General features: G+C 37.5%; 1 protein-coding gene across 1 annotated transcript in view; it reads left to right on the top strand.

The window, feature by feature from the left end:
* The window catches only part of GALM (galactose mutarotase), a 54979-nt gene that overhangs the window by 12165 nt on the left and 19666 nt on the right, over positions 1 to 23148 (top strand). The window contains exons 3-4 of the mRNA XM_074204094.1: positions 1585 to 1791; positions 8242 to 8323. Of these exons, the coding sequence (XP_074060195.1) occupies positions 1585 to 1791; positions 8242 to 8323 (289 nt within the window). The remainder of the gene's footprint in view (positions 1 to 1584; positions 1792 to 8241; positions 8324 to 23148) is intronic.

Raw genomic sequence — 23148 nt, forward strand, 5'->3', positions numbered from 1 at the left:
ATAGCACTGTGCAAAGTGCTGAACAAATATCACATTTGATCCTCATAACAACCTTGGGAGGTTGTTTTTACATTTTCCAGATGAAGAAACTGAGGCAAACAGCAGTTGACTGGTAAGTCTCTGAGACTGGATGTGAAGTCAGGTCTTCCTGAAGTCCAGCACTATATCCATTGACCTACCTAGCCACCTCTCTCTACGATAGGAGTTGTATGTTCAGCTCAGAAGCTCTATTTTTGGAAGCACACTGAAGAATTGGAAAGCAGCCAACATAGTGAAGGTCTTGTGAATCATGCTATATGAGAATGGGTTAAATTAACAAAAATATGAGACAAAGGTGTGTTGGAGCCAGGTCTAATCAGCTCTGCAGATTGTTAAATTTTCAGTCTGAGCATTTACATCTCCCAAATACAAGCATAAATCTAGATTTGATATATTATTTATTATCTAGGCTCAATAAGTTGATAGAGAAAATGCTAATGATAGAGGTCAAACTTTAAAGTGTGCCCTACATACATTTTCTTTCTTTTTAAAGAAAATGGAGAACTGGTTGTTAAATAATTACCAGCACACTGATCTAGAGGTCACCTTATCCAGTCTTCCCCACTCTCCCCTCTAATTTTACAGATGAGGAAAATGAGGTCCAGAGAGAAGTAAGGGATTCATCCATCACAAATAATAAGTGACAGGGTGGGATTTGAACTCAGATCCTCTGACTTCAGACTGACTTTTTTTTGCTTCTTTGCCATGCCCTCCAATAATGATTAATTATTAATAATGGGACAGATTAATTTATTACAAATGCATACTGGATTTCTGCACTGAACTCTGTTCATATACTTTCAGTTTTCATAATTCGTTGCTCAAATGACACCATATATAATGATACACTTAAGATTATTTAAATTATATAATTATACATTTATATATATAATTATCTTAATTATATGATAAGGATCTATTGGAAAAGAGGAGATTGGGGCTTGGGACAAACATGATAACTGTTTTCCAGTATTTAAAAGGAAGAAAAGCAACTTGATTTCTATTCTTGGTCCAGAAGGTAGAGCTCAGAACAAGTGATGGAAGCTACAGTGAGACAGTTTTCAGGAATTCTATTTATAACCATTTGAGAGGTTGTCTAGTACAGCTCCCCTCCCTCATTTTATAGATAAGGAAATTGAGACTTAGAGAGGTTTCCAATTCCAAACAAAGTTTTGACTTTATCTTCTACTCTCATTGGTGAAAGATCCCAGAGAATGATTAAAGTTTTTAAACCAAAGTCCAAGATAAACGAAGTCCAGTCACCATTTGTTAAAGCAATTATTTCAATATTGAGGCAAAACGTGAACTCTAAGAGAAAAATAGAAAACTGAGAATTTTTTTTTAAATCAAAAACTTCAGAAGGGGAAGAAGAAATAGTATGATATACTTTTTGCAGGGGGAAATAAAAGTAAAAAATAAAAAGTATTCTCAAAAAAATTGAGTTGGTGTGATCATTTTTATACTTCTGAGGTTAGATTTCCTTGAATATTTTGCGTGGGATATTTACTTTGTGTTTTGGTTTACTGTAATGATTTTTTCCTCCAGGTCCTTTGGACCCCTAAGGTGCTACCAAATGGCATTCAGTTCTCCCGGATCAGTCCAGATGGCGAGGAAAGCTACCCTGGCGAGTTGAAAGTTTGGGTCACATACACACTCGATGGGGGGCAGTTGATAGTGAACTACAAAGCCCAGACCAGCAGCACCACACCAGTCAGTCTGACCAACCACTCATATTTTAACCTGGCAGGCCACGTAAGTGTCGCACATTCTTCTGAACTCCCTGGGGCTTTGTGGGGTGTCCTAAGGTTAACTCAGGAGCTAGCTACTGAGGGATCAAAGCACCAACTTAGCCCTGGTTTGATGATGATAATTCCGAAGCTAATGATATAGATTGGGGGAAAGGATATTGAATTGACCTATTAATGCTCTTTCCCATGTGCTAGTTACTAGCTCTTTCTATACCCTGGCTAAATGTGTGTGTGTGTGTGTGTGTGTGTGTGTGTGTGTTTACATATACATATACTTGGTTAACCTTTAAGGTTCTAAATGTCAAGCTATTATACTCTGTGTCCACACTAAGTTTAGTTTTGACCTTTGCAAACTTTCTTTCCCCAAACCCATAAGCTTCTTCTTGCTACAGGAGACTGGCAGGAAACCATTTGTAGGTTGTGAGGCACCCTCTGTTTCCTTTTAAGGGCTATGTCTAGGTCAGTTACTAGGTCAGTTATTTTAGTTATCCTGCCCATCTATGTGGTCTCTCACTGTGTTGTATACTTTAGCCCTTTGGGGGGGAGGGGGAGATGGCCCTCTAATGTCCCTTACTAAAGAGTGCCCTGGATTTGTCCTCCCTTCATTCCTTCCTTCCTCCCTTCTTCCCTCTCTTCCTTCCTTCCTTCCCTTCTGTCCTTTCTTCTGTTCTTTCTTTTTTTCTTCCTTTCTTTTAAAATTAATCTACCTCTCATGTTGTTATGTTGCCAGTGGAATAGCTTTACTCAGAGTCTTACAGTCGTTTAGGAGTTAACAGTCAGGATTTCAGCATCTTGACTCCTTGTTCATTTTTCTTATGCATCATTCTATCTTTTCTCTCTGTCTCTGTCTCTCTCTCCCTCCCCTCCCTCTATCCTCTTTCAACATCCTTTTGATGTACTAATAGGCAGCTAGGTAGTACAGTGGTTAGTGAGTAGAGAAAACTTAAGGTCAGCTCCCATCAAGACAGACTTGTTAGCTACATGAGTCCTCAGCAAGTCACTTAATCTCTGCAGCTTCAGTTTTTTCCTCTATGAAATGAGAATGATAATAATGATAGCACCTTCCTCATAGAGTTGTTATGAGGATCAAATGAAATATGTGCAAAGTGCTTTGCAAACCATGTATAGTTGCCAATTATTATTGTAAAGTGTGTGACTAGAATGTAAGGAATATTAGAAACGGCCTTAAACTGGACAAATTGAAACCTCTATCCTGTCAGTGGTTTTCTATGACCTCTGAGATTTCTTTCTGCTGTGTTTGCATATCTATTTCTTATTTTGTGTTCTTTGGGGAATTTTTATAATCCCTTCTCCAAATCTCAGTTGTACCTTATTCAGATGCTGGGATCTTGCCTAATTTATTTACTCTTCAGAGTTAATAGATCAGAGGCAGCTTGGTGGCACAGTGGTTAGAGCACTGGCCCTGGAGTCAGGAAGACCTGAGTTCAAATGTGGCCTCAGACACTTAATAATTACCTAGCTGTGTGATCTTGGACAAGTCACTTAACCCCAATGCCTTGCAAAAACTAAAAAAACAAACAAACATAAACAGAGTTAATAGAGCAGAGGGGGCTGTTAAATTGAACCTACTTAAAAATAATGCCCCATGGATCCTGATGGTCTAACAATGCACCAAGATCTTTTGGCAAATGTGAGTTCAAATCTAGCCTCAGACATTTACTAGCTATGGAATCCTGGGCAAGTCACTTAACCTGTTGGCTTCAGTTTCCTCAAAGCACCTACCACCTAGAATTGTTGTTATGAGGATAAAACAAGATGACAATTTTAAAAGTACATTTTAACTATAAATGCAAGCTATATCATTCTTGTCATCAAACCAAAAATAATAGTTTGTTAAAATCTTCCCAAGTGCTAGTAGTCATTGAATCATTATGGAGAAGATGGTAAAAGACAAGTGCCCACCCCCCACAATCCATCCCTCCATTTACTTTTCCTTTCATCTTCACTGTAGTGTCTCTAGTTGTGTAAGGGTATCATAAAAATGGCTAACACAACTATCCCTCTGTTGTAGTTTCCCCATGCTGTAACCCAATTCTGGGTTTTCATTTTCAAAGTTCCTATTTCTGATTTCCTAACCTTCTGGGTTAAATTTCAGTAAAACATGTTCTCCCAGTTTTGTATAATACCCAGGTGGGAACCACTGAAAAGACACACTCAACTTTTAGAGTCTTTGAAAAACTGTTTTGATTATTTTTTCCTTTGCAAGACATAAGGAGCTCACAACTGGTTTTTGTCAGCCTGAGTTTATTTTTTTTTTAACATTTTTAAAGTTTTGAGTTTCAAATTCTATCCCTCCACTTTCCTCTCCCTGAGATGGTAAACAGTCAGATATAGGTTATATATGTGCAATTAAGTAAAACATTTTCATGTTACTTATTTTGTATAAGACACAAAAGAAAAAAATGAAAAATATCATACTTAAGTCTATATTCAAATAATATCGGTTCTTTTTCTGGAGATAAAGGGTATGCCTTATCATTAGTCCTTTGGGATCATCTTGGATAATTATATTGCAGAGAATAGCGAAGTCATTAACGGTTCATCAAACAATACTCTTGTTATTGGGTACAACATTCTCCAGGTTCTGTTCACTTTATGCATCAGTTCTTGTAAGTTTTTCAGAATTTTCTGAAACCATCCTACTAATCATTTCTTATAGCACAATAATATTACTTTACAATCCTATAGCTACGGCTTGTTCAGCTATTCCCTAATTGCTGAGCATTCTTCAATTTCCAATTCTTAGCTATCACAAAAAGAGCAGCCATAAATATCTTTGTACAAATGTGTTCTTTTCTCTTTTTTTGGATGTTTTTGGGATGTTGTTAGATACTGGATATTGTTAGATTTGGGTATTATTAGGTCAAAAGGCATGCACAGTTTGCATAGTTACAAATTCCTCTCTAGAATGGTTGGATCAATTCATAACTCTACCAACTGTTGCAGTTTTCCACATCCCTTCCAACATCCAGCACTACTTTTTTTTTTTATCATATTAGCCACACTGATAGTTGTGAGGTGTTGCATTTCTCTGATCAGTAGTGATTTAGAACATTTTTTTCTATGATGATAGGTTTCATTTCTTTGTCTGAAAACTGACTGTTCATATCCATTGACCATTTCTCAATTGGGGAATGCCTTGTATTTTTATAAATTTGACTCCATTCTCTGTATAATTGAGAAATGAGACCTTTTTTTCAGAGACTTAATATAAAGATTTCCCCCAGTTTTCTGCTTTCCTTATAACTTGGTTACGTTGGTTTTGTTTGTGCAAAACTTTATGTAATCAAAATTATATATTTTGTGTTTTATAATGCTCTCTATCTTTTTAGGTCCTAAATCTTCCCTTGTCATTAATCTGACAGCTAAACTATTCTACACCCTCTTTAATTTGCTTATGATATCATCATTTGTGTATAAATCATGTACCCACTTAAGTTTATTAATAGCTGGGTCTCATTGAGCCAGGTTTTCATTTTCCTCAAAGTTTTCTCAGCAGCTGGGATCCCTCAAAAAACCTTTTGAGTTCTGGAGAAGATCTTTGAGGGGTTTGGGTCAAGCTGGGTCCAAAGATATGAGGGGAAATAAAGTACACTCTGCATATCCCCTAAATCACTGCAGTTCTTTTATGCTCATGGGTTGCCCCCCCATCCCGCCCCCTGTAACCCCTTCTGCACTTTTTTCAGTTTCATTTGAACCTCACTCTATCCCCAGCCCCCAGGCACACATGCGTACCCCAATATAGTCTTGTCTCTCTCTCCTAACTTCACAATTGATTCTGGCTCATGCTAGTGGATGGTATTTACTGGCATTCGAGACCCTCTATAATTGGGCCCAACATAGCCCTTCCATCCAGTTCTAACTTTACTTCCTCAGGGGATTTATGCTTTAGCTAAAATGGACTCCTTATTAAATCTGAAACATTCTTTTTTTTTTCTTAACTTCACTGTTTCTTCTACCTAGAATATATCCCCATGATGATAATATATCATGGTACTATAAAGTTTATTAAGTTTACAGATATTATCTCATTTGATCTTTACAACAAACTCTGTCAGGTAGGAGTTGTTATTTATTTGAAATTTTATTTTATTTTTCTAATTGCATGCAATGGTAGTTTTTCAACATTCATCCATTTGCAAATTTATGAGTTGCATATTTTTCTACCACCCTCCCCATGGTGAACAGTTTGATAAAAGTTGTACATGTACATTTGTGTTTAACATATTTACATGTTAGTCATTTTGTGAAAGAGGAATTGGAACTAAGGGGAAAGAAAAAACAAGAGAAAGAAAGGAAGGAAAAAATAGAAGTTTTACAAAAGTAAATATAGTATTTCAGGTTTTTTTCCTCTGGAAGTAGATGGCATTGACTATAGTAGGTCTCACAGGGTTGTTCTTGATCTCTGAACTGCTGAGGGGAGCTACATCCATCAAAGTTGGTCAGCTCACAATGTTGTTAAAGTATACACTATTCTCTTGATTTTTGCTCCCTTCACTCAGCATCAGTTCATGTATTTCTTTCCATGCTTCTTGAAAGTAGGCAGGGGAATATTATTAATCCCTGTTTTGCAGATGCAGTAACTAAGGCAGGCAGGTAAAAAGACTTAACCAGATGCTTCTTTGTATTCCCCACAATGTGTATTGTAAGTGCTTAATACTAACCATTTCTTGCACCAAGTTGATTCAGACACCAAACATGGGTACCCTAATCCCATCCCTGCTTTGAGAACATGTTGGTATTGCCCTAGAGAAGTTATTATTTGGGTTTTTCTAAATTGTCAAATGTTGGAGCTGGAAGAGACCTGAGTCTTATTTTCAAGATTAAAGAATTGAAGTCAGAGAGTTGGCATGACTTGTCTTGAGATCACACAGTGACAACTGGAATTTGAATGAGATCTCCTCATTTTTTTCCCCTCCACTAAACCACCTTGCCCCTCCCAGTGTTATCCCTCTCAGAAAGAACTGGGGGAAATACTCTTTGAACCTATATGAGAGGAGTAAATGTTTAGTACCACAGAGCTAGGGATAGTTAGCCAAGCCAAACACTCATAAACCCAGAGACTGTCAGAGTCTGTTTATACAGTTATGATTCTTGCCAAGTTTTTTTATGATCATCCTTAAAAAAAAGAAACAAACCTCAGCAGGATGCATGCCACTGTGTAAGATCACAAATCTGATTGCTTCAATTGTGGTGTTGCCAGCCAGATCTATCTGCAATCCACAGTTCATCAGACATTTAGGAATAAATGAATGAGAGTATAGAAAGTATTTACTTTGTATCACCATACAGAGGCATCAGGCTAGATTCACCTCATTTATCCTTTCCCTTCTTTTTATTCACCTGGCCCTACCCCTAGTTCACCCAGACTATTAAAAGAACCTCCTGACTGGTCTTCTCTTTAATCTTTCCTTCACACACAACTTATTCCTAAATCACAAGCCTAACTGCGGCACTCCCTGCTCAAGAAGCTTCTGTTCTTTAGGACAAAGTATAACCTCCTCTGGCATTCAAGGCCCTTCAGGATCCGTCTCTGTCTACCCTACCCTTCCAGGCTCACTGCATATCATCCTTCTTTACCCCTTCCTACTTTTCAGTAAAACTGGCATGCTCACTATCTCACATATTCGACATTACATCTCCTGTATCCATGCTTTGCTCCAGGTTTAGATTTCCCATTCTTTTCAACTCCAGCTTTTGGAATTTTTACTCCTCTTTTTAAGGCTCAACTAAAGAGACATATTCTTTTCTCATTTCTAAGGGAGCTCCCCACCCTACCCCTACTCATTACTTTTCAGTTGCTTTGAATATATTTTGATTTGTTTACATGTATGTGCATATATGTAAATATGTATACATATATATATGTGTTTCCTCAAATAGAATGTAAACTCCATGAAAGCAAAATCTGTTTTAATTGTGTCATTTCTGCCTCACATTATCCTTAATAAATGCTTGATGACTGATTGTGTTCCAGCCTATATGGTGCTGATGAGAGAGCAGGTCCTTGGGGAGTATATCGTCATTGATTCTGAACCCTGCATTTGCTCAGGGGTGACTTGGCAGACAAGGGAGCAAAGTCAGCTACAAACTTTCCTAATCAGGAATCAGAAATACTTTACAACCACTCTCTTGGTTGTATAGATATATCTAGGCAGGAAAGTTCATTCTGTGGCTTGATAGTATTGGTGTCTTAAAAGCATTTTCTAATCTGATTGGTTTCTCTATTTATGAGATGGCCACAGTGTGAGACAGGCCTCTCTTTTATCACCCAAGGAATGTAGAGATAATATGAATTATAGATGATCATTGCTTCACATGTTTGATTGTCATCATATTTCCCCTATCAAGTTCAAAAACCAAATATAAAGCAACATTAAATGTTAAATCCCTTTCTCCACCACCATCCCTAATTTTCTCTCTCTCCTTCCAGGGTTCTCCAAATATATACGATCATGAAGTTTGTATAGATGCTGAAGCTTATTTGCCTGTTGATGATAACCTAATCACTACTGGTTAGTAAATTCAAGGGTGTTTTTTTTTTCCTTGGGGGTTGGTGAGAGGGGTGTGTGTCTGTTAGTAATATGATATAAAGAGCAATCTGTCTGAAAGCATTTTCCCCAGTATTCTGGCAACATACATAAGCTTTCCATCATAAGATTCTAGGATTTAGAGCTGGAGGGGTTTTTGGATATCATCAAGTCCAACTGCCTCATCTTCCAGATGAGGAAACAGATCCAGGGTGATAAAAAAAAGGATCAATAAATATATACTCATTACAAGCAAGGATTATTTTATTCTTTGTTCTTTTATCCCCAGCATCTACCAGAAAGCCTGGCACATGGTAGACAATAAATAGTTGTTCATTAATTAGTTGTCCAAAATCAATCATTTGATCCTCTGAAATAGGTGCTGTAAGTATCCTCAGAAGCGGAGATTTGTTCATCATTACAGCCTGACAAAGAGCATGGTCTGTGAATGAACAGGATAGGGCAGGCAAGTATTGATAAAGGAAAGATCTGGAGGTTGGGCCCATATCAGAGGCTGGAGAGCAATGGACCTACTGAGATGAGAAGAAATAGTGAAAGTCATACTTGAGCAACCTTAAAATTTTGCTTATGTTGGGGTAGCTAGGTGGTGCAGTAGATAGAGCACTGGCCTTGGAGTCAGGAGTACCTGAGTTCAAATCTGGCCTCAGACACTTAATAATTACCTAGTCATGTGGCCTTGGGCAAGCCACTTAACCCCCATTGTCTTGCAAAATCTAAAAAAAAAAAAATTGCTTATGTTGTCTAGTACAATAGTGTCAAACCCAAATGGAAAAGTCTTCCTGAAGACCACATATTAACTGAGAAAATCACAAATCAACATTATCTATGTTGTAGTGTATTTTTTGCTTATTTTGTTAAACATTTTCCAGTCACCTTTTAATTTGGTTTGGGTTGAATTGGGGGAATTTTGTGAATATCAGAAATTCCTACCTAAAAAAAAAATTCCTAGATAGGAAAGTGTCAAGGCTTTGAAAGATGACTCAAATGGTTTCTTTGGGTGAAATGAAATTAATTTTTCAAAGACAATAGAGGCAGGGTGTGTCATATAGTGGAATGGTCATTGGACTTGTAATATTGTAATAAAACAACTTGGGCTCAATTTTTCACCTAGTAGCTAGGTGATTCTGTACAAATCAATCATTTGACAACCATAAGCACTTTCTATGTTACTGACATCAGATTAAACACTGAAAGTACAAACATGAGCAAAAAGAAGGATAGTTCTTGTCTTCAAGGACCTTTTCTATTAAAGGAAAATAAAACATAAAAGGGGAGCTAGAAAGCAGGGTTATTTTGTGGGGGGGTAAAGGAAAGGATGTACTGAAAGATGGCTGATTTATGCCCTTCTCTAAATGGAGTTTTTAGAAGAACTCAACATTGGGAAAAGGGGCCCAAAGAACAGAATGAGATGGCAGTTGAGGCATAGGGTTATGTCCACATAATTTATGTGATCTCAGATTTCTTTACCTAGGAAATAAGAATAATAATACTTGTATTATTTAACTCACAAGATCGTTTTCATCAAGATTTCTCTGTAAATCATAAAAATTCTAACCATATGGGCTAGGATAATTATGTCAGCCCAATGTGTTCACAAAGGATGCTATTGACTTCACTCCAGCCAATATTGAGGCTTTTCTCTAATCAGACAGACTTGATTCAGATGGTTCCAGTGAAGTGGCTCAGACAGAACCATTCACACTCCCATCTTGTCCCCATATCAAGAGATCTATGTAGTAAGATGGTTGGCAGGCATTACTTAGAGTGTAATCTCTGACTGCTAATTGAAGTTGTTTCCACCAAAGCAGGAGAATAAATGTTCTTTTTGAAATTTCATTAATTTAAAGTTGAAAGGGACCAGACTATTGAATCTCACAGATGAGAAGATTGAGACTCTAAGATCTGGGCAGTTTTCTTGAAATGTGACATATAGGTTTTTTATTTGATCATGACTTTCAGGAAATGCTACAGTTCTTAAATTATTTCTTGACTTGTTTTTGATAAAAATAGTTTATATTTTATTTTTTCAGTCTTCTGATTTTGTTCTAATTCTAACTGTTGTTTTATGAAGACATTGTATTATTTGCTCCATTTCTGTTTTTAAAGGAATCTGCTACTTGGGTAATAATAATAATAATAATATTAATAACTTAAATTTATATTTCATTTATTATGTATAAGCAAATGCTTTACAATCATAATCCCATTTGGTCCTCACAACAGTCCTCAGATGAGGAAAGTGAGGCAAACAGAGATTATATTACTTGTCTAGGTTCATTTGTAAGCATCTGCATCTAAATTTGAACCCATATCTTCCAACTGCAGGTCCAAGGTTCTATCCATTGCATCATCTAAAGTATTTTTCTTCTAACATCTAACCAATTTTATTTTCTTTTTGGAGGCAATCTGAAGATTGTGACTTGCCCAGGGTCACACAGCTAGTAAATGTTTGAGGTCACATTTGAACTCAAATCCTCCTGACTCCAGAACCAGACCTCAATTCACTATGCCAACTAGTTGTCCCAACTTCCATTTTCCAAACTATTTCACTTTCACTTTTTTACTTTTTTTGGAGCTTTTTTTTTCAAGGTCAAGGTTACACAGCTAGGTAATTAAGTGTCTGAGGTTGGATTTGAACTTAGGTCTCCTGATTCCAGGGTCGGTGTTCTATCCTTTGTACCACTAACTGCCCCTACTTTTATCCTTCTAAATTCTTATTTCCATTTTTTAATCTCTTCATTTCAACCACCACATGCTCTTGTAGTTCCTGTAGTCATTTTTTTTTCAGTCTGCTTTTAATGGGGTTACTCAGTTCTTCTGGGTTTATCTCATGAACTTCCCTTAAGCCTTATTTCTTAATTATGTTAATATTTTCTTCTGTTTACTCATATTTTCAGCCTCTGTTCTTGGTTGAGGGTTTTGTGTACAGGAAAATCCCTTCTGCAACTCAGATAAGAATGGTAGGGGTTTTTTTAGTTTCATCCCCTCTGTAGGAGGGCTGCTACCTCTGCCAGTCTGGATGAAGTAGTTTTCAATCAATCAATAAACCTTGATGGAATGCCTACCGCGTATCAGAAACCATGTCTGGGGTTAGAAAGAAAGGTAGAAGACTGTCCCTACCCTCGAGGAGTTTATAATCTAATAGTAAATTAGACTTCACTCTCTACTTAAATGCTAGATTTCCCTCTTTTTCTCCTATTGCCTCACTATGGTTTCAGGACTTGGCTGATTTCTTCTTTTTTTCACACAATCCTCATTTGAGAATTGTTGTATTGGTTCTAACAGTCCCCTGTGAGATGTTGGAGAGAATTCTTACCATGGAACTCAGGTATTGAAGTTGGTCCTGCTTCCTATCATTACTCCCAGTGCATTGATGAATGTACAGATGGGACCTATATTCCTACACAATGACCCATGTTGTCTAGTTCTTTCTCCTGCTTCTGATATGGGACCAGGCTTCAACTCTTTGTTATTGGAGCTGGCACTGGTTCAAATCACCCAAGCCTCAGAAGGCTTTTTCTGTTTGAGGGAATTTGGGATGACTTTCCTCCTTTCTTTGTCTTTTGGCTTCTAGTCAGATTTCCTCTTGGGTGTTTGATTTCCCCTTGTGAACTTCCTTCTTTTGCTGATTTAGCTGAACTGGCACTTACTTCCCTAATTTAACCCCTATATCAGCTTCCACCCTTTTCCACTCTAGATCCAGACTGGATGGAGTAGCTTATTTTTGTCTTCTTAGATTTTTCTTTTGTTGATCTCTTTTGGAGCTGTATCCAGGTGTTTGCTAAAGTCTTTGTCAGGGAATTGGGTTTCTTTGATATTTTTTATAAGGCCATCTTAACTGGAAATCCAGAAGAGTATGAAAGAATTGTCTTTTTCTTTTTAAAATTTTTCAGTTTAGGAGCGTCTAGGTGGCACAGTGGGTAAAGCACTGGCCCTGGAGTCAGAAGTACCTGGGTTCAAATCTGGTCTCAAACACTTAATAATTACCTAGCTGTGTGGCCTTGGGCAAGCCACTTAACCCCATTTGCCTTGCAAAAATCTAAAAAAAATAGTAAAATAAAATAAAATAAAATTTTTCAGTTTAAAATTCTCCCTCTCTCAATCCTCCCCTCCCCTTCCATTGAAAAGTCAAGAAATACAATATCCATTTTATATAAAGTCTTGTAAAACATTTCTCCATTAGCCTCATAGAAAAAAGGGCAAAAAAATATATACTCCAATTTATCTTCAAGAGTTCATTAGGTAGATAGCATTTTTTTTTATCATAAATCCTTTTGTTGTAGATCATTGTATTGATCAGAATAAAGTCTTTCAATATTGCTATTAGCTGTGTACAATGCTTTCCTGGTTCTGCTCTGTTCTTTGTATCAGTTCATATAAATCTTCCCTAGTTTTTTTTTTAAACTGTCCCCTTCATCATTTCTAATAGAGCAATAGTATTCTTTCAGTTATATAGCACAACTTTAATATAATTTCTTGATATTTTTCTCATTTCTCTCTTGGTATTAAATACATTCAATAAATAATTTTGACTGACTTTTGCTATTAGTCATGGTAAAACCATTATCTTCTAGCCTCTGAGCTCTAGAAGATATTAGAATATCTAGAATTTCTATATCCAATAAAAATCAGAATTTGAACATTTTCTACTCAACCCAGCACCTGAGATGAGGTCATTCACTATCTTGTCAATCACTGTCAGTGTGGTGAATTGTGACAAGCAGACCTGCATGGACCTTATTTGACAGCTTGGTGGTACTGGAAGTTCTCAATTTTCAAGGGCCTCATTTAGAGAATGTTCTATTTGTCTCAGTGATATGTGTCTTCCTTTAATGTTTCTTTTTTGTGATATTACGTATTAGATAACACCTAATAATACCTTCCCCAACAGAGAGGTTATTGCATTATTAGTGACATCAGGAAAAACAAATATGAAATTGAGATTAGCTATTTTATTGTAGGTGATTAAGAATAATAATTAACTACACATCTTATGATTGTGGCTTCTATGTTTATGTGTATATATGTGTCTCTGTTGGTCTGACTACTTGTTAACTCACATTTTTATAGCATCTCCATTTTTATAAAAAAAAAATCACTTTATTCTCAACAACCTTTTAATGGCAGGACAAGCATTAAGTTTTCAGAAATCAGAGTATCAATATTCAGTAACATCCCTTAACGTCACATGAAAAGTCATTGGCTATGCTCACTAAACTCCTGTTCTCATAGTAAATAAAGTCATATTTTGTTGAGATGTAAGAAGTATTCAGATGGAGTGTGTCTAGACAGTTTATGCCTATCAGAGATTAAACAAGATGACTTGAGGTTCCATCTAACTGTGAAATGATTCTAAATTTCCAAGCACTGAGGTGATTGTTGGTGTGGTTATATTTTGAGGTAACTGTAGGATTAAGTTAGTCTAGACTAAATATGACCTCATATAGGATAGTATATTAATAGGACCAAACAATTTGTTGGTGCACACAGTTTAAAAAGTCCTTTGATCTCTACTAACAAGAATTGCTCCATCAATTCAAGAATTCCTTCATTATTTCAAGAATTCGGTTGTTTTCAGTTGTGTCTAACTCTTTGTGACCCCATTTGGGGTTTTCTTGGCAGCAATACTTCAGTGGTTTTTTCCACTACCTTCTTCAGCTCATTTTGCAGATGAGAGAACTGAGGTATACAAGATTTAGGGGCTTTCCTGTGGACACTAGATTTGACTAGATTTGAACTCAGGAAAATTAGTCTTCCTGAGTTTAGACTTAGTGCTCTGTCCACTACACCATCTGACTGATCTCGTTCCATCAATCAATAAGATTTATTTTTTTCCTCACAACTCGTTCACAGCTCTTTAGTGCCTGTCTTTCTGGAACATTGAAGCTCCTTATTAATTTGACACCCCAAGAGAGAAAATATTATTTTTATTCAATTAAAGGCACCAGAATCTGGATATTCTGCAGAATCAGTGACTAAGCTCAGGCAAATCATTAACTCTTCTCCTACCTAAAGTTACATTGCACCAAGAAATAAAAAGTACTTTGTATCTGTGTGGGTGTCTACAAACCTTTTCAGATCTCTGAGGTGCAGCATTTTAATGAATTCTTGGACCTCTTCCCAGGACCAAGATCAAGAGCCTATTGGTTATTTTTATATGGTCATTCTAGATTGAGAAACTGCCTTGACCAAAAAAGCACATTTCTACAGCATCTTTTCTTAATGATTGACTTCCAAGTTCCTCAATAGCCTATCTATTTTTAACCAAACTACATCATGTACCTTCTAATATGACATACCTCTCCTGTACATATTTTAATAGTCATCTTTCTGTAGCCTTGGGTGCATCTGTCAATATATATTTATATCCATTTTCTAACTGTCATGCCTATCTGTTCTTCTCAAAAAAATATCAAATGAGCCATTCTTTGGGGAAAATGCTGATGCAGAACCAAACCTTGGGGCTGTTTCCATCATCACTGTAGGCTGTTGGTAATTTTTTTGGTATGTACTGGGGGGGGGAAACAAGTTACAATGAGAACATAGTGAATCCTTCCTTGTGTTGACTATAATGTTGGCCTTTTTCTTTCATTAGTGATACATGAGCCCCAACAGCTCAGGTATTTGGTTAAAGTGGTTTAGTGTCTTGCCTTTATGAAAGGAACTTAGATTTGGAACTGAAAAGATCATAGAATCATTTATGTAGAGCTTGAAGAGACAGACTTTTGGGACTGTCTTGTTTAACCCCATTTTTATTTTGTTTGTTAATTTTAAAAAACTGAGGTCTAGAGTGGTTAAAGTAAGGGTTTTCAATGGAACTTGAACTCATTTCCTCTGATTAAAGCCTCAGGTAGTCTTTCTTTGGTTCCAAGACCTCAGAGATCATCTCCTCAACCTCTCCTCTCATTTTACAGATGAGGAAACTGAGTGTTGTGTAGTTAAGTGATTTGCCCAGGGTCTCTTAAGCTAGCCCCTCAGATGCCCCCTACTCAAACCTTCTTTCACTTTATAGATGAGAACACTGACACCCAGGGAGATTAATAACTTGGATAAAGATACACAGGTATAAGCATTAAAGGTGAGATTAGAACCCAGACCCTTTGAGACCAGATCTAGCACTCTTTCCACTATATTATACTTCTCAGAGAAGATATGTGAAACTGAAAAGGTTTTATCACTTGTTCATTACCTGCCAATGAGTCAGATTACATGGAAAATAAGGGGTAGCTTCATGGAGAAATGGTTAGAGCCAGGAAGACTCACCATCCTGAGTTCAAATTTGGCTTCAATCACATAACCCTGTTTGCCTCAGTTTCTGCAACTGTCAAGTGAGCTGGAGAAGGAAATAAGAAACCTCTTTAATATTTTTGCCAAGAAAAGCCCAAAATGAGATCAAAACTCAACAATAAGAAATAGAAAAATAAAATTAAATCTTATGTCATTTTTTAGACTTGATCACAGGCAGTGTTCTAAGAACCCATTGATGCTTACTTTTTCTTAGTGTATCATAGACACATCAGTGCTTACGGTGCTTTTATAGTTCCAGGGAAACTATTCATAGAATCACAGATCTATGGAGACATTTGGAAAGCCCTGGAAGAATTATGTGACATTTTCTCTCCCTTTCCAGGGAGCCTCTTTGATTTCCTGAGTCACTAGCAAAAAGTCTGGTGGGATTAGATCTCTAAAGTAGTAAGCTTCCTGGCAGCCTTGGCTCCTATGGAGCTCCCTGCTTTCTTGGTCAACTGGTGGGCTCCAAATATAGATGAGATGACCTTTTCCTCCCGACCAGCCAACCTAGAAGGACAATATGTGGATAGGATTATTTTTTACCCTCTATTCTTTCAGACGCTAAATCTATATAGGTGACGTCCCTACCTCACCGCTCAGTGGGGAAGCTCAGAGCCAATTTGGGAGTAAATCAGAATCTTCAAAGGGTGTTTCAAGTAGTTTCATGTCATTGGATCTGATGCAGGATATTCCTGATCATCTTATTAGCTGGTGGGAATTTCTGAGCACAACAACCAATAATCTTAGTGTAGTTTTTACTGTGGAGGATTTTATCTGCAGGATTTTTTGCTTGCCAAAAGGGGAAAAAGCCCCCCCCCCACTTAATTTCACCCTTTTGTTGTTGAGTACACGCGATTCATATCTTGGAGAAGGAAGTTGTCTGTTTTAGAGAATTGAGGGCACTTACTTTCAATTGATTTTTTTTTTTTTTTTAGGTTTTTGCAAGGCAGTGGATGGCTTGCCCAAGGCCACACAGCTAGGTAATTATTAAATGTCTGAGGTCAGATTTGAACTCAGGTTCTCCTGACTTCAGGGCCGGTGCTCTATCCACTGAGCCACCTAGCAGCCCCACTGAGCAGCTCTGAGGCACTTATTTTCAAGTTCCTCTTCCCAAGAACCCAGAACAAAGATTCTTAATTGGAGTTTTGAGAATTTTTCTTTAACACTCTGATAACACAATTCATTTGCTTTGTCATCATATATGCATTTTAAAAAACTTTAGGGATGGCTAAGTGGCCCAGTGAATAGAGCACTGGTCCTGAAGTCATAAAGACCTGAGCCTCAAACACTTCTTAGCTCAAGTGACCTTGGGACAAATCACCTAACCAAACTGCCTCCACTTAAAAAAAAAATCCAACAACATCAACTTTGTTCTTTCCCAGGGGACTTGAAACTGGAAGATCTCTTGAGCTTAGGGTTTCTGAGCTTTGGGAAGCTAAGCCGATATGGTATCTTTATTAAGTCTAGCATTGATAGAGTGGGCTCTTGGCAGGATGTGTGAGGTGGAATCAGAAGTTTGGGGAGGAGGGAAGTACCAGGTTTCTCAAGAAAGGGTGAATTATTCCTGCTTAAAAACAAAACAGGTCAAAGTATTGTCTCATGAGTTGCCCCTCCATTTCCAACTTCAGTGAGTTTGGGAGACCTAGCCTTTTAAAAAATAAATAAAAGTAATCTTCTGAGAAGAAAGCCATTCACAAGAATGTCAAAGGAATTCAAGATATCAAAATTTTGATTGAGAATTCCTACCCCCAAAACAAACAAGAAGGCTGCTCCAGGGCTCATTTTACATGTTAAAGCAGAAGATATTATTTGGTTAACTGCTGATCTAGGTGGATGATGGAGGTTAAGCAAGGTTTATAGAGCTGTAGTACATCTTACAACACAATCACTTCAGTAAAACATAATCCCTGGTTCTTATTTTTGAGCTCTTTGTATTCACTGGTGAGTTTTAAAGATAACCAGATCAAGGTAGATATATGGGAATAAATTTCTCTTGTGCCTGTAATTTACTGGAGTATTGTGCCCAGGATACAGGTAACCAATCCATCCTCAGGAAAAGTCAACTAGCCTCACTTCCAGGACTCCAGAGTTAGGTATTTTGGACATGAGTCATGAGCCCAGTAGGAATGAGGCTGCTATGTTACAATGACTCTGGATTCTGATCTTGCCCTCTGATGTGTACCACCTGTGGGATCTTGCACAACTTATCTTAGCCTCCTGAGACCTCAGTGTTCTCATTTGTAAAATAAAGGGAATGGATGAGATTACTGGTACATTTCTCCCATCCCTCAGATCTTTTCTAACTCTAGGTCTATGATCTCATAAGAAAAAAACAAATAGTTCTTGAATACCCCTGTCCGTAAGTTGAATGATAAGCACATAGGAAAATAAAGTTTTTCCTTCCTCTTCTGGGGTCCCATTCATAACTAGCTTCATCTGAGGGAGTTATACCCTTGTCTTTCCCAATTCTAGATCCAGGATTTCTATATAAATAATACTGTTCCTCTATTAGTCTAGAAGACATATAGAAGATTATGGAATCCTAGATTTGGAGCTGGGAGGGATGTCATCTAGTCCAGCCCCCTCCACTCCTTTTAGAAACATAGAAACTGAGGCCTAAAGAGGTTTGAATTGACCGAGGATTTTCAGGAGATTGTCTAGTCTGTCCTCCTGTGTCCATATCCAATCTCAGAAACCTGCAAGCAATGTGACCTTGAACAAATCAGTTAACGTCCCCTCATCCTCAGTTTCCTTACCTATAAAATGATACTAATAATGTCACCTCCTCAGGGTTGCTGTAAGGATTAAATGATATGTCAAGTGTAGATCATAAGGCAACATAAAAAATGTTGACTGTCATTTTAAAAATTATTATTCATAACAAACATGACAATAATCATTCTTTTCAGAGAATGCATGATTCTCCAGATTCTGTTTTATTTGTACAGTAAGCTCATTTTAAAATGACATTTAGACAAACCGGTTTTAGATCAGTTAGTATTCTGGTTAGGAACAGAATGTCATTCCAAAAAGGGACAAAGAGATAGCATCTGTAGCTTATGCCAGCTTGCTGTTCAGTTGTCCTTATAATTGCTGCCCCAGGCTGGCACATGCTTTTCTCTCTGTTCTAGAATCATAACAGTTATCTCCAGAGTCATCTTCCTCAGAGAATCATCCCATTTGAGCATTTGGCAGTTTAGGCCAGTTTATTCTGGTCAATATGTATTAATTGGTGTTTTATCAATAGAGTTGTTAGCCTCTCAATGTAGCTGTATCATTTATCCATTTTAAATCTCCTTGTAGGTTTCTCTAGTATTTTATATCTGAAATATTTAACAAAACTTGAATATCAATGATGAAGTATCAACAGTTTGCTGCCCATCTCCTCCTCCCTTATTCCAAGTTCAGTGTTACATAAATAATCCTACTCAAACAGACCCTCCCACTGCTACTCCCCATCTCCCTTCATTCTTTCTTGAGTGTTTACTATTGGTTTGCTTTGATTCTTTTCTGACTGAACTTCTGTCTGAGGCTCCATTCTTTGGGTAGCTGAAGTATACAGAGGTCTGTGCTAAAACCTTAGGGGAGACAGATTTAAGAGAGATGGGGTCTCTCCTCTCACTACTGATAGCCACTGAACTACTCCATCTGAAACTACCTGTGTTCATTCTCTTGGCTCTTAGACCCCTACCTGGGCTAATAAATACGTCTTCCCCAAGGCAAGTAACTTAATCTCGCCTACCTTGGTTTCTTCAACCCTAAAATGGAGATAATAACTGGGCACGGTCCTCATACACACCCCTTGCCCATCCTACTTTCTTCGCCCGTTTCCTGCCAGCCTCCATGACTTCCTATCGCATGGTACCAGTTTCTTAGGTGATGGTACCAGCAAGTCTCTAGTGGGATCTAATCCTTTGATACTTTTTCCTCAGAGGTAGTTAGTTAATCTTCAGGCTTTCTCTTTTCTTTACGTTGTTCTTGCTCTCTCTCCACCAGTATCCTACATTCTTTTCTGTCTTTCTCCTCACTACCAGCTTAGCTCACATACCCCAAGAGTATATCTTTCCTTTGGAGAGGAGAAAGAGGGAGCAGTCTCTGTATTAGCCTACAACTAGAATTAATACAATAATGTTTGTCCTTCATTTTCAAAGACCAAGAATTGCACAATATTACCTTAGGTAGAAGACAAGAGGGCTATAAAAGGAAAGGTCCTTATCTGGGTGAGGGCAGTGGGGGGCAGGGGAGGACTATGAAGAGATTGATTTATGGAAAGAGAACATTCCCGTTAGATTTTAATGGATTCACCAGGTGAAGAAGGTATCAAGAGGACATTCCACAGGGAGAGAACAGCTAGATTATGGAGGGGTAAGTGGGAGAAGGCTATATCTAGTTGTCTTTATTCATATCTGGCCCCTGGACCCAAATGACTCCAGAGGAGAAAGTGAGGCTGGTGACTTAGCACAGACTCCCTCACTCAAATTCAATTCATGAGCTTGCCATGACATCACTTCCTTGATGTCGTGGGTATGACTCTGGGCAAGTCCCTTAATCCTGGTGACCTGTTTCTTCCTCTTTAAAATGAGCTGGAAAGGCAGCTAGGTGGCACAGTGGATAGAACACTGGCCTAGAGTCAGGAGGACCTGAGTTCAAATCCAACCTCAGGCACTTGCTACTTATTAATTGTATGATCTTGGGCAATCACTTTAACACTATTGCCTCTCAAAAAAGATTTTTAAAAATATGAGCTGGAAAAGAAAATGGCAAACCACTCTAGCATCTTTTATCAAGAAACTTCAAAAAGGGGCAGGAAGAGTTGGACACAACTGAAAAAAAGACTAAACAATAGCAACCCACTTCTTGATCTTGAGTAAAGAGTTCATATCAAGGAATAATTTGAAATAAATTGGAAAGGGCAACAGCAGATTATAAAGCATCTTCATTCCAAGGTAAAAAAAGTTTACATTTTCCTTGATGAGGAATTGCTGGAGATTTTTGACATGACTGGAGTGTGTGTGTGTGTGTGTGTGTGTGTGTGAGAGAGAGAGAAAGGAGGAACAAGTAGAAGGGAGAGAATACATGGGAACATTCATTAATGTATTTATTTGTTTTAATGAATGTATTTATAAAAAAGCAAGATATTCCCTGCCCTCAAAGAGCTTCCATTCTAGTAAGGGAAAACTACACAGAAAGGAGACCTCATCAGGATATGGAAATTTTTGGAGAAGAGGAAGGTTCAAAGTCTAGTGTTGTCCAGGTGATAACAATTCAAGGTCCCCAGGGGCTGAAGGGCAGGAATTATGGTCAAGATAGACGCAGCCCATTTTGGAAATGGCCTAAAGAAGCTTAATCCCTCAGCAGGGTGAGTTTGAGTAAGCATTTTATATAATAATATGTCAAGTTGAATCTTGGCAAGGCCCCAAAGTAGAAACCACAGGATTTGCTCTAAGTTCAAGGAAGTGGGTGGTATGTTTTTAATGCTTTCTTTGGAGAAACTTGATTGGAGAGCTTTGTTTTTTAATCCGAGCAGCTTACATATCCACCTTACTTTCTCTTCCTACTTTTCTCAGTCTTAGAAATGGAACTTAGCCCTTGACTCAGAAAAACTAACTAAAAAACAGATGTTCCCACTTCGGCAACTAAAAAGATTTGATTCTTTTTTTATCTGGTTTGTCCTTAGGCAAGGACTTTGCAATATGGTCTTTTCAATCCAGATCCCAGTGCTAAGGAAATTTAAGTGAAAGCAAGTTCTTCCCATCCTCAGACTGACATTTCTTTTCCTATGTCTCACCACTAGATCTTCTACTTTTTTTTTTATGCTTAACAAGAACAGTTATTGATATTTCTCTAAATTGAGGACATAGCCAGCAAGCACGGAGGGGAGGGGGGAATCTAGCTAGAGAATCAACTCCCACTATTATATATTTTATTTTTTTATTGCTATCACTTGTTTTGACATCACTTTCATTTCCATAAATATCCCCTCTCCCCACCACCAAGTGGTGACTTCTTATAACAAAGAATAAATAAGAAAAATGGGGTGGGGGGGTAGTAAAACATCAACTGCTTATATAGTATATACAGTATTCCACACTCATAGTTTTCCTCCAGAAACGAGAAGGGTATGTGTATTTTAAAACTTCTTCATCCTTTCCCCCCTCCCTTTTAAAGAATCTGAAGATATATAATCCAATAAAACACTTAAACCTTTACGAAGGAATTGTTGTTTGGGTTGGAGAACAGCTATAGAAAAGTGAACAATTTGACCCATGACTGTGGGGCCTTGTTATGAGATCCTTTGATGTAAGAGCCAGTATGAAATGAGCCTACCTTGATATAAATGTATATCCATTGATGTTCTGCTAGAGGAAGAGTGAAAAAAGAATAAGAGATTCAGAATCAGAAGATCCAAGTTCAGACACATATAACCTGTGCATGTGTGGACAAGTTACCTGAATTCTGTTGTCTTCACAAAGTGAGATCACACGTGGAAAGATCTTTGCAAATCTAAAATGCTGGCTATTGTGATTGGTCCTTTGTAAAGTAGCAATAATATTCTTTGCACTACAGATCACACATGGTTATTTTGCAAACCTTAAAACACTATAGAAATATAGCCATTTCCTATTTATTGGAGTAGCCCTGGCCAATCTTATAAGAATGAAATGCCTCCAAGGTAGTTGAATTACTGAATTGTTAATTATAAAGTAGTTTTACAGCACCAACCTTGAAGATAGTTTTATAATGATTCTCCAGAATACTTACTAAAGATGCTAATGCTACCTGCTAGATGTACCATTATTGTAAGACAGCTAAATCAGAGATGGCTAAAAATATAGAGAGGGGAGAAATATATAAATGTATGTTTAGTTAAGACATACTAGCCCTGTGACAACTGTAGTCCAGAATTAAGTAGATTTTTGACATGTGATTTTTTTTGTGTGTGTGGTCTAACACCTTACTGTCTAACTTCCCTCATTCCTTCATCATGTCCCCCCCTTTCTCCCTTATGTTGGTTCAGGTCCAGCTCCTCGGATTTAAGCAGGGTTGATTCCAAGATGAAATATCAAGGTCAACCCTGCCCAGAATAACACTTAAAAATTTTTCTCTTCCAAAGATGAAGCAGTTCAATAAATTCATTTAACAAGTACCTACTGTGTGCAGACAGGGTCTACAACAGGTTTTGTTGTTTTTTTTTTGCTTCAGAGGTAGAAGGTCCATACTAATCTTTTAAGAGGAGTCTGCAAAACTCACATTTTCTTGGAAATGGCATAAATAATCTCATTATCTCCCTATAGCTGATCTTTTATTTTTAACTTGTGCAATTTAATTTTTATTAATTTTCCAATTACAAAGTTTTCTCCTCACCCTTCCCCCACCCTGGGATAGCAAGCAATCTAATATAGATTATACGTGTGCTATAGTGTTATGCAAAGTTCCTTATTATTCACACTGTGAAAGAAGAATCAGAACAAAAAGGGAAAAACCACAAGGAGGGAAAA

The sequence above is a fragment of the Macrotis lagotis genome, chromosome 1, assembly GCF_037893015.1.
Source record: "Macrotis lagotis isolate mMagLag1 chromosome 1, bilby.v1.9.chrom.fasta, whole genome shotgun sequence".
Taxonomy (NCBI): domain Eukaryota; kingdom Metazoa; phylum Chordata; class Mammalia; order Peramelemorphia; family Peramelidae; genus Macrotis; species Macrotis lagotis.